General features: G+C 30.4%; 2 protein-coding genes across 2 annotated transcripts; both read left to right on the top strand.

Annotated features, from left to right (window-relative positions):
- Nucleotides 1–1,313: 1,313 nt before the first annotated feature.
- LOC114179207 (1-aminocyclopropane-1-carboxylate synthase 7-like) lies at nucleotides 1,314–3,167 on the top strand. Its single transcript, XM_028065457.1, has 3 exons — nucleotides 1,314–1,561; nucleotides 1,652–1,941; nucleotides 2,057–3,167. The coding sequence occupies exons 1-3, from the start codon at nucleotides 1,391–1,393 to the stop codon at nucleotides 2,919–2,921; spliced, it is 1,326 nt and encodes a 441-aa protein (XP_027921258.1). The 5' UTR covers nucleotides 1,314–1,390; the 3' UTR covers nucleotides 2,922–3,167.
- Nucleotides 3,168–11,941: 8,774 nt separating this feature from the next.
- LOC114179189 (phospholipase A2-beta) lies at nucleotides 11,942–12,885 on the top strand. Its single transcript, XM_028065431.1, has 3 exons — nucleotides 11,942–12,214; nucleotides 12,300–12,419; nucleotides 12,567–12,885. The coding sequence occupies exons 1-3, from the start codon at nucleotides 12,100–12,102 to the stop codon at nucleotides 12,743–12,745; spliced, it is 414 nt and encodes a 137-aa protein (XP_027921232.1). The 5' UTR covers nucleotides 11,942–12,099; the 3' UTR covers nucleotides 12,746–12,885.
- Nucleotides 12,886–14,428: the final 1,543 nt, after the last annotated feature.

Below are 14,428 nucleotides of genomic sequence, written 5' to 3'. Positions count from 1 at the left end.
AAATCAAACGACAATACTAATGCATTGTCAATTGATAACAAGTTATTAATTTAAATTTTTAATTTTTTCATAAAAATATTAAATTTACCAATTGATGATTGGATTTTATGCTCACACTATTTTTAGGTTCCAAGAGTGTTTCATCGCATCATGAAATATGGATATTTTCCATCAAAGAAAAAAAAAAAAATACAAGCCACATTTAGAGCGACAGATCAGACACCAAGTGTTTAAATCCTTAACCTTTTTGTCTGATTTCTTGTTTTTTTTCTTTTGTTGTTTGTTCGAATTAAGTTTTGCATGAGATACCATTTCTTCAATCCATTATCTGGTGATAGATGCAAGTAAATTGGATTAAGTAATAACAGCTAAAGGAGTATTTGAGATAATAAGGTGCACTGCTATATCAGTATATATGATTATAAATGTTTTCACACTATCTACTCTCTCAGTTTCATCATTCTCCAGCCAGATGACATATAAAATGAAATGAAAAGGTTTGAAGGAAATTATTGCAAATAAAATGTTGTTTTGATGACAAAAAGGTATTTAAATGGAGAATGCAACTTAAGAATGACATAACTGTAATCAGGGTGTTGATTACATTATTAAGTATGTACTTAAGTGTCAAACCTTTGAATGGAAAGAAAGTCACATATTACGTTAAACTTACATAAGTCATTAAATTCTGTTGTTTGTTATTGATGCAATGTGGGGTCTGAAGATCACACAAGAGCTTCTTCTTTGTCTTGCAAATCAGAATCTTAATCGACCTTTTGGGCTACTTGGTATCTTTGTCAGGTCATCAAAACATAACTACTCCCAGAACTCCCCAAATTCTATTTAGCTAAAATCCTTTTTAAGATCTTAATGCATGATTTGGTTTCTGGAAAGGAATTTTTGGAGTTTGTTTTGGCGAGAGGAGATTTGATTAGTCATAGGTTGAGAATAGTAGAAATTTGCCTCAACCACTTTACAAATAAACAAATATGATGAAACCATATTGAATAACCCACCAAAAACAACAAATATTATAATCTATCTGCTCCATTAAACCAAGCCAAGAGAAACTATAATGGCAAAAAATCCCCCTCCAAACAACCACCATATTTTCTGTGTGGATCCGTAACAGTTGTCACAAGTCGCAACAGATAAAGTATATATTTCTGTAAAAGTCTAAAAGGTAGTAATAAAGCTCGATTTGCTTACTATTGAGAATCAATAATTTATATTTTTCTTGCCAACTTGAATTAATCAATATTTCAAAGCCTATATATAGAACAGCTTTCCACAAACGCTTCATTCAACGCTCTCAGTTTTCCATATTTCTCTCTCTCTCTCTCTCTCTCTTACTCACAGTAGCTTTCTGCTATCACAATAGCTTTCTGCTATGGGTATGGAGATGGAGAACTCTTGTGTGGAGCTTTCAAATGTTGCAGTTTCTGAAACTCATGGGGAAGATTCCCCTTATTTTGCAGGGTGGAAAGCCTATGATGAGAACCCCTATGATGAATCAACCAATCCTTCAGGAGTTATACAAATGGGGTTAGCAGAAAATCAAGTGAGTGTGCATGCACATATACATATATGTTATAGCAGTAAACACAAGAATATTAACTTATATTGATCCTTTCAACTTATTCTGCTGCAGGTTTCATTTGATTTGATTGAGAAGTACTTGGAAGCACACTCAGAGGCTTCAACATGGGGAAAAGGAGCTTCTGGCTTCAGAGAAAATGCTTTGTTTCAAGACTACCATGGACTCAAAACCTTCAGAACAGCAATGGCAAGCTTCATGGAACAAGTGAGAGGAGGAAGAGCAAAATTTGACCCTCAAAGAGTGGTCCTCACTGCAGGTGCAACTGCAGCCAATGAACTCTTAACCTTCATCCTCGCAAACCCAGGAGATGCTTTACTCGTTCCTACCCCATACTATCCTGGGTAAGAACAACTTTGTTTCATACTAAAAATCGCGTTTTTAAACCAGTAAAAACAATGAATATATATATATATATATAACATAACCTAACAATTTGGACTCTTTTTTTTTCTACAGATTTGATAGAGATTTAAGGTGGAGAACTGGGGTGAATATAGTTCCAATCCACTGTGACAACTCCAACAATTTCCAGATTACTCCTGAAGCCTTAGAAGCTGCATTCAAAGATGCAGAATCCATGAACTACAAAGTGAGGGGAGTGTTAATCACAAACCCTTCAAACCCCTTAGGAGTAACAATCCCACGTTCAGTTCTTGAGGAGATTCTGGACTTCGTGATTCGCAAAAACATCCATCTTGTATCAGATGAAATCTACTCCGGCTCGGTGTTTTCTTCCTCTGAGTTCACAAGCGTGGCAGAAATCCTGGAGGGTCGCCAATACAAAAACGCAGAGAGAGTTCACATTGTTTATAGCCTCTCCAAGGACCTTGGACTTCCCGGTTTCAGAGTCGGCACCATTTACTCGTACAACGACAGGGTTGTGACCACAGCGAGGAGAATGTCCAGCTTCACCTTAATATCTTCTCAGACACAGCACTTGTTGGCTTCTATGTTGTCGGACAAGAACTTCACCCAGAACTACATTAAAACCAACAGAGAGAGGCTGAGGAAGAGGTACGAGATGATCATCGAAGGGTTGAGAAGTGCGGGGATCGAGTGCTTGAAGGGGAACGCAGGGTTGTTTTGCTGGATGAATATGAGTCCACTCTTGGAGAAACCAACACGGGAAGGTGAATTGGAACTGTGGAATGCAATTATGCATGAAGTGAAGCTCAATATCTCACCAGGCTCTTCTTGCCATTGTTCTGAACCAGGTTGGTTCAGAGTGTGCTTCGCAAACATGACCGAGAAAACCCTGGAAATTGCACTGCAAAGAATACGACACTTCGTGGAACGAATAACGACACAAAAACATGTTTAATCTCCACATAAAATAATCAGTTTATTTATTGTCTTATCTCTGTTACTATTAGTTTTTTCCTTTTACCTTTCTTTTTTTCAAATGGCTTACATGGCCATTTTGATAAATTCTTTATTCGGGAAAGAAGAAGAACCCGAAAGTCACGATCTCAGAAAAGCTTGTTTGCTTGCTTAATTTACTTGAGCAAGTTCCTTAGAAGTACCCTATTGTATCACCATCATTACCAAAGTGAATTAATTACCAATAATTATGGAGCAAATCTTTGTCATTAAACTATTAATTCATTTGACTCGGTAGCACCAGTTTCTATTATAATATCACTTAGTCTGAGTTGGGAGTTTGAAGTACATATAAATAACAGCTAACAAAGAAGGAAATGAAGCTCTAGCTAGCTTTTAGCTCTGTGACAAGTTGGTGGAACCAATAAAATATAAAAGAAACTCACTTAACTTATGCTTCATGATCTTGTCATATTTATGTGGATAATTTGACTTATTAAGACAGAAATTATAAGATTATAAGTTATTTGCCGAACATTAAAAATAAATAATATTAATATTTTAAAATAAATAATATATTTTAAAATACAAAATAAAGCAAAGACGAACAATAGAAAAAAAAAACCTAACTGAGAATCTAAAATGGGGTGAAATTATAAAACATGAAATGGTCCACCACGTGATACAACGTTTGATTGAGATCACACGTACGTCAATGGTAGATATTGACTAGTAACTTGGTTCCATTATATTAATTAATAACTAGCTTCACCACCAAACTTAGAGCCCACGCTAAGTTAGTGTCCTTTATAGTTTAATTCATGCGTTCCAGCTCACGTAATCAGTGTGCACTAAACATTGTTAAGCCTAATTAAGAGGTCTCATTAGTATTAACCAAGACCTTGACCATCACGTATATATATGGTTTGACTCAACACGGAATATGTATAATCCATTCAACCTTTCTAGATTCACACACTTGATTACAGAGCTTTTGAGTTTTTCCTTAATTGTTTTATGCTACCTCAAAGGCTGCTTTGACTTTCTTTTATTAAAGATCCATATGTAATAATTAAATCGTAATTATGGAACATCTCTTAATAAGCTTGGTTTAATCTGTGTTGCAGACACAGTTCTGCCTACTAATTATAATTAAATAAAAAAAAACTTTTTAATTCTATATATCATGCTAAGTCAACCAAAATGTCACACAACAATATTTGACTAAAACAAACTGTTAATTAAAAAGAGGAAAAGTGGCAGTCAATTTGATATTCTTTGCTGAATTAATAGCATGCTTTGTAGTCACTCTACCTATGAGTAAGTAGTTCACGATTTTAGTTGCATATAAGCGTTATTTTTTTAATTGCTGTAATTAAGTTCTTCTAATAGTTTTTTTCTCAAATCCCATGTCTTCATTTTCTAGTAATTTGATGTTTAAGCTACGTTTAAGAATCAAAACATTCCAACGGTATGAAATTTTGATGAAATGAGTGTAACAATAATTATAAATATTTATTCACTTTTTTTTTATTTCTACTGTTTTTATTACTTTTATTTTTATTAGTTTTTCCCTTTATATACTTTTCTCGTTTTCATCTTATCCTTCCTTATTCACCTTGTTTTGAAGAGTGTTTTTTTTTTTTCTCATCGACAATACAAATTTAATAAATAAAGAAATATTTAAAAGAATTAAAAATCATACATACATATTACAATAGCAAGTCACATTACGTTAATCACTCTAAAAAATGTTATGTGTTTGCAAGCTTTTAAACAAAATTATAAATATATCAACAGAGGTGAATTTCATCCTACTATTTGAATTGTTTATATTGTTTCACATACTTTTACTTTAAAATCAGTTGAAAAACGTGTTTGACAAGTAAACAAAAAGTTAACATAAATGGATTAAAATGATTATATCCATTTATTTCTAAAGTATGGTGACTAAAATATATTAAAATTTTTAGGAGAGTCTTAACTTTTATACTTGAAAGTTATTTTGTTCTCTTTGACATGTTTTGGAAATACAATGCATCTTTCTTTCACCTTTCTATAGATGGGTTAGAACACCACTCAAATACTCTATTATTAATTTAAATTAATTCTTTGTCGATTTATATATATATATATATATATATATATATATATATATATAAATTTTGGAAAGGAATAAATTTTAATTTCACGTTAAAGTTCAACCACTAAAAACATATTTAACATCATAATAAAATATACGATTAGAGTAAAATTACGTTTGTTGTTTTGGTATATGACCCTATTTATTGTTTGGCATTAGACAAATGAAATGGGGGTTGACCTTGGGCGTAAGTAGAAAAGTTGTGTGTGACTTTTTCTTTAAATGTGAAGTGGTTGGTAGATATGAATTCGTACATACCCAATCGTATGACTTGCTCAATTACAAGTAATCGTACTTCACCGTCACATTCTTCACGTATGTATGGTCATCTCATGGTGCATCTATGCATGCATGCTTGGAATCATGATCATGCACGTCTTCACCTTCGGTGTGAGAAACTTCACGTGGGATCATGAATGCAAGGGCATGTGGACATGGGATCATGGCATGCTGATGTATGAATATGGAAACTGGTGAGAGTACCCTACATTTCTGTGTATAGTGTACGACGCATATTAAAAACTCGTAACTTGGAAACGTATGCTTTGACAAATTTTTTTTATAAAGTTTACAAAGTTTCTATAAATAGAATTAAAATGGATTTGATTTTTTATTTTTTAATCAAAATAAAGTAATAAAATAATACTTTTTTTTTTATCTAAATTGGTAGTTTATCAAAGTTTAAAGTTTGTTAGAAAAAACTTTGTTAAACTATCAAACTTCCATGCTCTGTAAATTTGACTTACCTTATGCACCCACGACTTTTACAAGTTACACCAACTTATAATTTTTGTTTCAACCAAACATGTGAAAATCTTTTGGCCCTTCAAATCATGTAAATTTTACTATTTAACTTATGACAACGAAAATATGTTTTAAAGGACAATATAACGATTTTCGAGTTTGATTGATTCATAAAAAGGAACTATTCGTACCATTCACTAATGAAAGATTACCATTAATTTAATGTAAAGGTTTTAAAATAATTATTTTGACTTCGTTGAGATAGACTATCGAATCACCGGAACAATATCAAATTTATTATTGTTAAGAAAATAATTGTTGCGGAAATTAAAAAAGAAAACATAGACACCAAAATTAAGAGTTTGCAACATACGTGAAGGTGATTTAATTTGTGTTTGTTTTGAAAACTGTAATCAACGTCAACTTTCATGTCTTACTGCATTGAATAATGCGTGGACTTTTGATTAAACACAAACTTGGACACCAATTTTCAACTCCTACTTTGTTCAAACAATTGCCAAATGCATAAAGTCAACACCCATCAGAATGATAAATAGTTGGAATTTTTATGACCTATTTGTTTTGACTTTTAGATAACATGATTTTTCTCTAATGAATAAAAAATAGCACCAATTAAATATTAGAAACCGACATTGATATTATTTTTTATTATTGACTTTTCATACTTTAAAAATAATTTTTATAAATATTTTATGGAGTTTTACGAAATCAAAAAAAAAAACTTTACTTTTACAATTTTGTATAGAATATATTAACGAAAAACCTCAAAAACATACAAAAAATTCTATCAGGAAAACGATATAAACAACTTCAATTTGTCTCTCTAAGCTCGTGATTTCTGAAAATATTTCAAAATTATATTACATGATTGAAAAGTACGTATTTTAATGTATAAAAGTAAAGTCAAACGAATATTTTAAAGATAAAAAAAATGTTCATACAAAATGTTAGGAATATGAGAGGACAGAGATAATAACACGTATAGCGAAGCCAAATGAAAACTTTATTAGATGATTTAATTATGGAGCACTCTAACTAATACGCATGTAATTATGTTGATTTAACGACAAATACAAAAAACAGTATAAATATTAAGGTGGTTGTGGGAATCTTAATTTTTATTTTCTATTCTTTTGCTTCGCCATTACGGATATTCCAATAGCAAATTCATATTTATTGTTTACGTTGACTATTCAGAATACAACAAAAAAAATTAATTTATTTCAGAATTCATATCCCGTCGAAAAGTCAACGTTCTCATAATAGAATGATAGGAATTTTAGTTTAAACTGATAAATGTGTGGGTTATAGTACGTGTACGTTTTTAACTTGTAATTAAAAACGCGTAAATTCATTTAAAAGGACATTGTTGTGTATGTTATAACTTCTAAGAGTGTAGAAATAATAAAAAAAGAAAAATAAGATACATTGAGTGAAGAATTATGGTTTTAACACCTAATCCACTTCCTTCCTTTGACTTCCGTACCTTTGTGAGTGAAGAAATTGAAAGACGCCATAGGGAAAAAAATTAAATACGGTTTATTTTTATTTTAATTTAATATAAAATTTAAAACAGACTAATCTAATGTAATATAATTTTGTTTGTATCAATTTTACAATTTGTTGTTAAATAAACTTGCTGTAACTTTGTTATAATGGTTGTGCGTCAATAACTTTAACTTTTTCTAACTAATAATTGATTTATATAATTAATTTCTTAGTTTAAAAATATAATATACATTTATTATCTTAGTTTAATTAATATAAACATATTGTAAGTATGATATATTTAAATAATAAAACAACTTGTACGTCTCACTAAAGCATATCTTATAGTTGTTAATTAAATTAAAATATATAACATTATTTGATTACATATAATAAACAAAACAACGTAGTTCAGCTTTTAGTTTTTAAATCGAAATTCGAATCAAATTGTTAAAATATATTAAAATAGGAATTTGTTTTATTTATTTTTTATCTGTTTAGTTTTAACCATCTTTAATCGGAGAGAAAATATTAGAACACTAGTGAATTATGATTCTATTGCACCTCATCATATCATATTCTTTAAAAATTAAAATTTAAAATAATTTAAATATTCCTTCTCCTTCTAATTTTCTTTTTAAATAAAATCGTGATAGAACTCTATGCTTACTAATATTATTCATATACTTTAATGATGAAACATGTGAATTTGTTCTTGCTTAGAGACCTTTCGCACGGAACGAATAAACTTAAGGACTTCTTCGTGCACTCCCAAGTCTTTCTCCGGTATCTCTAAAAATTATTTAAATTTCCTCTTTGTCCTTAGTAAAAGCAAAAGAAGAAACAGTAAAAAATTTAATTTTCTCTCACGCACCTCCTGCACCACCAAATGAATACCCATCCATTTCCTACACCTCAAATGAATACCCAGATCCCTGCACATCTTTTCACCTAATCCTTTTCCCTTTGTCTCTCGCGGCGCACTTCCATATTCCTCTTCCTTTTGCATTCGCATCACAGTTGCCCTTGTCTCGCAGCAGTAGTGCAACCTCCACAATGCCTTCAGTCCAACAAATCCAGTCTAGTAAGTTATTCACATGAATCCCATTATATATTTTCACATGAATGCTCACTTTTGTGCAATAGATCCATGTTTGCAGATCCATGCTTGAGTATAAAACTGATGTTTTAATATGTTTTTCACAAATAGTCCAGTTCTGTTGTTTTTTCTTCTTCTGAAAATGGTCATTGCGGAAGTCGAGATTGGCTTTAGAGGTTTGAATTGCAGATGTCAACATCCGTTTAAGTTATTTTTTTCTTTTTCTGACTATTGCGGATGTCAACATCCGCTTCAGAGATTTTTATTGTGGATGTCGACATCCATTTCACTTTTTTTTTCGTTTTTTGGTCATTGCAGATGTTGACATCTGCTTCAGATATTTTTATTGCGTATGTCGACATCCGTTTCACTTTTTTCGTTTTCTGGCCATTCAGATGTCGACATTCACTTTGGAAATTTGAATTGCATATGTCGACATCCATTTCATTTTTTTTCGATTTCTGGCCATGGTAGATGTCGACATCTGCTTTAGAGATTTAAATTGTGGATGTCGACATCCGTTTCACTTTTTTTTTGTTTTCTGGCCATTGCGGATGTCGACATTCGCTTCAGATATTTGAATTGTGAATGTCGACATCTGTTTATGCTTTTTTTAGTGTTCATGCACTATCCACATCCGTTTCAACATTTTTCCATTTAAATATTTTTTTAATGCCCATAGTGAGTTTTTTAATGTATCATAGATGTCATAGATCTTATTGTGGAAAATTCTAAAAAATAGTACTCCATCAAATGCACCAGAATCAAAGCAAGAAAAAAAAAAACATATTGCGGATGCTGACATCCATGATGCATTTTTTAATTACCATCGTTTTTTATTTATTTTTAATGCAAACATACTCAAAAAAATTATTAAACCACTATATTAATCTTTATACATATTATACAACTTTTACAAGAATTTATGGATCATAAATTTTATCCAAAAACATTACATATGAAAAGAAAAAAAAAGGTATGTTGTGGATGTCGACATCCACAATGCATTTTTTAATTACCATCATTTTTTGATTTTTTCTAATGCAAACATACTCAAATAAATGAAAAAAAATATCAAACCACTATATTAATATTTATACATATTATACAAGTTTTACTGGAATTTATGGATCATAAATTTTATCCAAAAAAATTACATATCAAAAAAACAAAAGTATGTTGCGGATGTCGACATCCACAACATAACCTGACATCCGTTGAAATGTGTTGTGGATGTCGACATCCGCAATGCATTTTTTAATTACCATCGTTTTTTTTTTATTTTTTTTAATGAAAACATAGTCAAATAAATGATTTTTTTATCAAACTACTATATTAATATTTATACATATTATACAATTTTCACTGAAATTTATGGATCGCAAATTTTATCCAAAAAAAGTACATATCAAAAGAAAAAAAAAGGTATGTTGCGGATGTCGACATCCGCAATACAATTTTCTGGCAAAATATTTTTAATTATTTAAAATTAAATCACATTTATATAATTAAAAATAAATTCACCAAATACTACATTAATGTTTATACATGTTATAGGATATTTACTACATCAAATGTATCAAAAATCATAGCAAAAAAAAAAATTAAATATCAAAATTTTAAAAAAATAAGTTTGTTGCGGATGTGGACATCCATGTTTGAATTGTATTGCGGATGTTGACATTCGCAATACAATTTTCCAGCAAAATATTTTTTATTTTTAAAAATTAAATCACATTTATATAATTAAAAATAAATTCACCAAATACTACATTAATGTTTATACATATTATAGGATATTGCTAAATCAAATGTATCAAGAATTATAGAACAAAAAGAATTAAATATAAAAAATTAAAAAAAAAGTCTGTTGCGGATGTGGACATCCGTGTTTGAATTGTGTTGCGGACGTCGACATCTGCAATACAATTTTCCAACACAATATTTTTTAATTTTTTAAAATTAAATCACATTCATATAATTCAAGATAAATTAACCAAATACTCTATTAATGTTTATACATGTTATAAGATATTTAGTACATCAAATAGATCAAGAATCAGAGTCCAAAAAAATATATATGAAATTTAAAAAAAATAAAAAGATAGGTTGTGATGTGAACATCTCCAACACAAACTTACATACAATTACGGATGTCGACATCCACTTCTAATCAACATTGTTGTGGATGTCGACATTTATTTTAACAATAATTATTTAATACATCAGAAACAAATAACATCGATCAACCAACAACATTCCAAACATTTATCAACATTTATTAAATTATGAACACTAACTTTGGTTGTGTAAACTAGAACTTTGAAAGAAGAACACTGAGACACTCAGAGAAAGTGAGAAGAGCACTAGGACACTGAGAGGAACTGAGACACTGAGAGGAGGGACCACAACTTTGATGTTGCTGTTGTTGTTGAGCGGTTGGAGAAGAGGGACCACAAGAGAAAGCGACAAAGTTTAGAGCAAATTTGGAGGTGTAGAAATTTGGAGGTGCAAAGTAGCAGAAGAAGTAAAAAGCAAAACAGTAACTTTGTAATTGGTGTCAACCACCAAAAGTAGATAAGGGTATAATCGTAATGAATGCTCACATTTGGCGGTATTGAAGAAAGCATTTGGGGTGCATGGAGAAGCCCCATAAACCTACAGCTTAATTGGGTCCTTCATGATTTCTACAAGAACCGGGCCTTTTTCTTATTTACACCACTTTTTCTTTTCTTCACACTCGTCAAATTTTGTTGAACATTTTCGAAGCACCCAAACTACTCCTTCGTTATTACTCGCCTTCTCCCACCCTACTGTGTTCCAAATCGAAAAAATAAAAACATTTTTGATCGCTAAAATCAATCCACAGCACCACCAAGATTTGATTTTAATCACTTTCAACCCAATTTTTTGTATCGTTAAAATCAATATAAGACATTAAGGAGATATAAGATCAATTAATTATAGAATTGATATCATCTTCAACATTTTTTTTCTTTTAAATCAATGCATTTCTGAGTTTTTTTTTAAAAGAAAAAAAATTATACTGAGATTTGATTTGATTTCTGTCGTGAAAACTGAACAAAATTTGGTTTTTATGGTGAAAGCTAAACAAAATCAAACTACACATTATATCTATATTGATTTTCCTCATGTTCTTGTCAAATTTCATAATCCTTAATTATGATTTTTGACAATTTTAACGATACATGAAGGATTTTTAACATATTACGAGAGACTCATAATATATAGTATTTAGTAATATTTGTTGAAAAGGAATATATATATATATATATATATATATATATATATATATATATATATATATATATATATATATATATATATACTTTCTTTGTTTTTCCTCCTAAAGATTAAAAACAGTAAAACCTAAAGATAACCATGCTGCAAATAGTAATAGGAAAAGATGAGAAGAAAATGGGTATCACTGGTTGATAACAATATGAAGGGTGGTTTGGTATTTTTGGCATTGAAACCAAACAACATCTTACAAAAGGAAACAACACAACACAAGAAACATTATTTTTTGTTTAGGACTTTTAAACCAGAGGTTTGCTTGTGCCTGCAATCCAATTACAGATCAAGCGTGGGGGAGGAAAGTTCAGCGTCAACCATCCACAACCCTTTTCTTCAAGTTCGCATCTTTCGGTTACGCTCCCACAAATGTCACGCGCCACCGCCGCGTTCGGAATCCTCCTCTGTCTCCTCCTCGGCGCCGCCGCCCACTGCTCCGCTCAGCTAAACTGCAGCACAACGTGCATTGCGGAGCAGTGCGACAGTAAGATTCCGTTCCATTCCATTCCGTTGAGTTGAATCATTAATTACGTTGGTTGGTACTAATTAATTCTATAATTTGAAATCAGCGATTGCAATCAGATACGGTAAGTATTGCGGGGTGGGGTATACTGGGTGTCCCGGGCAGAAACCATGCGATGGTGTTGATGCTTGTTGCATGGCCCATGACGACTGTGTTGACAAATTCGGTATTTCATTTCTCCTTTCCTTCTTAATCATTCTCAATCAATGAATGAATGTTGGCAGTTAGGTTTTAATTTGTGTGTCCCCAATTCCTAGGTTTTCGTTTGTTGTTGAGTGATTGGTGTAGAGTAATGAAAAGCATGATTTGACAGGAATGACTCATGTGAAATGCCACAAGAAATTGAAGAATTGCCTAATCAGGGAACTTGAATCTGGGAAGGTTGGGTTTTCGAAGGAGTGTCCATACAGTATAGCTGCACCAACGATGATAAGAGGCATGGACTTGGCCATCTTGCTGAGCCACTTGGGTGAACCTGCTTATGATCACTGACAAACTCAACCCTTCTGATGCAGTTCTTCCTCCTTCCCCATTACCATCGAACTTCATCTTCTGATCTTCTTCTGCATGGCTAAGCCTCTGTTATTCATTTTCCACATTCTTATTTAATAATAAATAATACCAATGCTTTATTTTGCAGAATCCGTTTCTAACTTAATTAATTTCAGATTCATAGATGATGAAATTCATAGATTTTTTTTTTCCTTTTTTTGTGGTTCTCAGAATGAGGTTTTTTGGTGTTTGCGAATTGGTTCATTAGCCACCGGTTTTAGAACAAAGATCACCTTCCATCATATAAAATAAAAAGTGAGATGGTTTAAATTAAAAAAAAAAACATAAAAATAGATGATTAAAAATGATTTAATTCATATACTAAAATAACTTTTGTAAAATAATTTAATATAAAAATACTTTGTTTAGAACTATAAACTAAAATTTAACAAATTAAATTGAAATAAAGAAAAATCATTATAAATCTTAAAAAATGTTTTAAAATAACAAATTAAATTACTTTTACAAAATACTAGGATTTAAATCATCATGTTTTGTTTATTAATTTAGTTTTTATTTAATTAATTATTTTATTATAGCATAAGAGCACACTTATGATATACAAATATGATACATGTGTTAGATACGGTACATATCTAATATGTCGATATGTTTATTTTAAAAATGAAAGAATGCATTGCGTGATATATTGACATTGAAAAGTGTATAATAATTCTTAAAATACATGATAAATATATTATTGTTATTGTGTGAATTAAAATTAAAATTATGTGTATTAAAGTTGTTAACACAAAAATTATAAATTATTATCATCATAAGGAATAATGCTCCTAGATACGTGTAAGACACGAATACGTGACTCAACTTGAAATATAATAGAAATATATATATATATATATATATATATATATATATATATATATATATATATAATATGAAGAATTAAAGATGAATATAGAATATATTCAGTGATATCCAACATATGATTTACTATAAAAAATTGTTGATAAAAAGAAGAAGATGGACATCTTCCTTCAATAAATATTTTTGATGATGATGATGACGATGATGACTTATGAAGAAGTATGAAAGACTTGATGATGATGCATGGAAAAATGTTGAAGACTTAAAAGAATGTTTGAATTCAAGAGATACATTGAAGACTTAAGGATTTAGTTGTTTAGATCTTGTAATTTGTGTATATTATTTAAAATAGTTAAATTAGTATGTTAGTGATTTATTTGCAAGTAGTAGAGTATCAAGAAAATTTTATTTATTTGCAAAACTCACTAGAATAATTGATTATTCTTAGTGATAATCAATTATCTCAATTAAAACTGATTTTTGAGAAAAGCCTTTGTGATAATCGATTATCACCTGCTGATAATAAATTATCCTGACTGATAATAGATTATCACAACGAGAAAAATGTTTTCAGAAAAATTTCCGTGATAATCAATTATCACTTATGATAATCGATTATCTATGGCAGTTGTGACTTAACTTTTGATATTCTTAACATAATTTCTAAATAGGCTTCTATAAATAGAGTGATAGGCTTTCATAATCAAATATAGAAGTTAAAGAAGCCTGAGTACTTGAGAACTCTTTGTGGGAAGGCTTTGAAAAACCTAGTGTGGGTAGAGCGATAACTTTCATCAA

The sequence above is a fragment of the Vigna unguiculata genome, chromosome 3, assembly GCF_004118075.2.
Source record: "Vigna unguiculata cultivar IT97K-499-35 chromosome 3, ASM411807v1, whole genome shotgun sequence".
Taxonomy (NCBI): Eukaryota; Viridiplantae; Streptophyta; class Magnoliopsida; order Fabales; family Fabaceae; genus Vigna; species Vigna unguiculata.
This window is presented reverse-complemented; position numbering and strand designations above follow the sequence as displayed.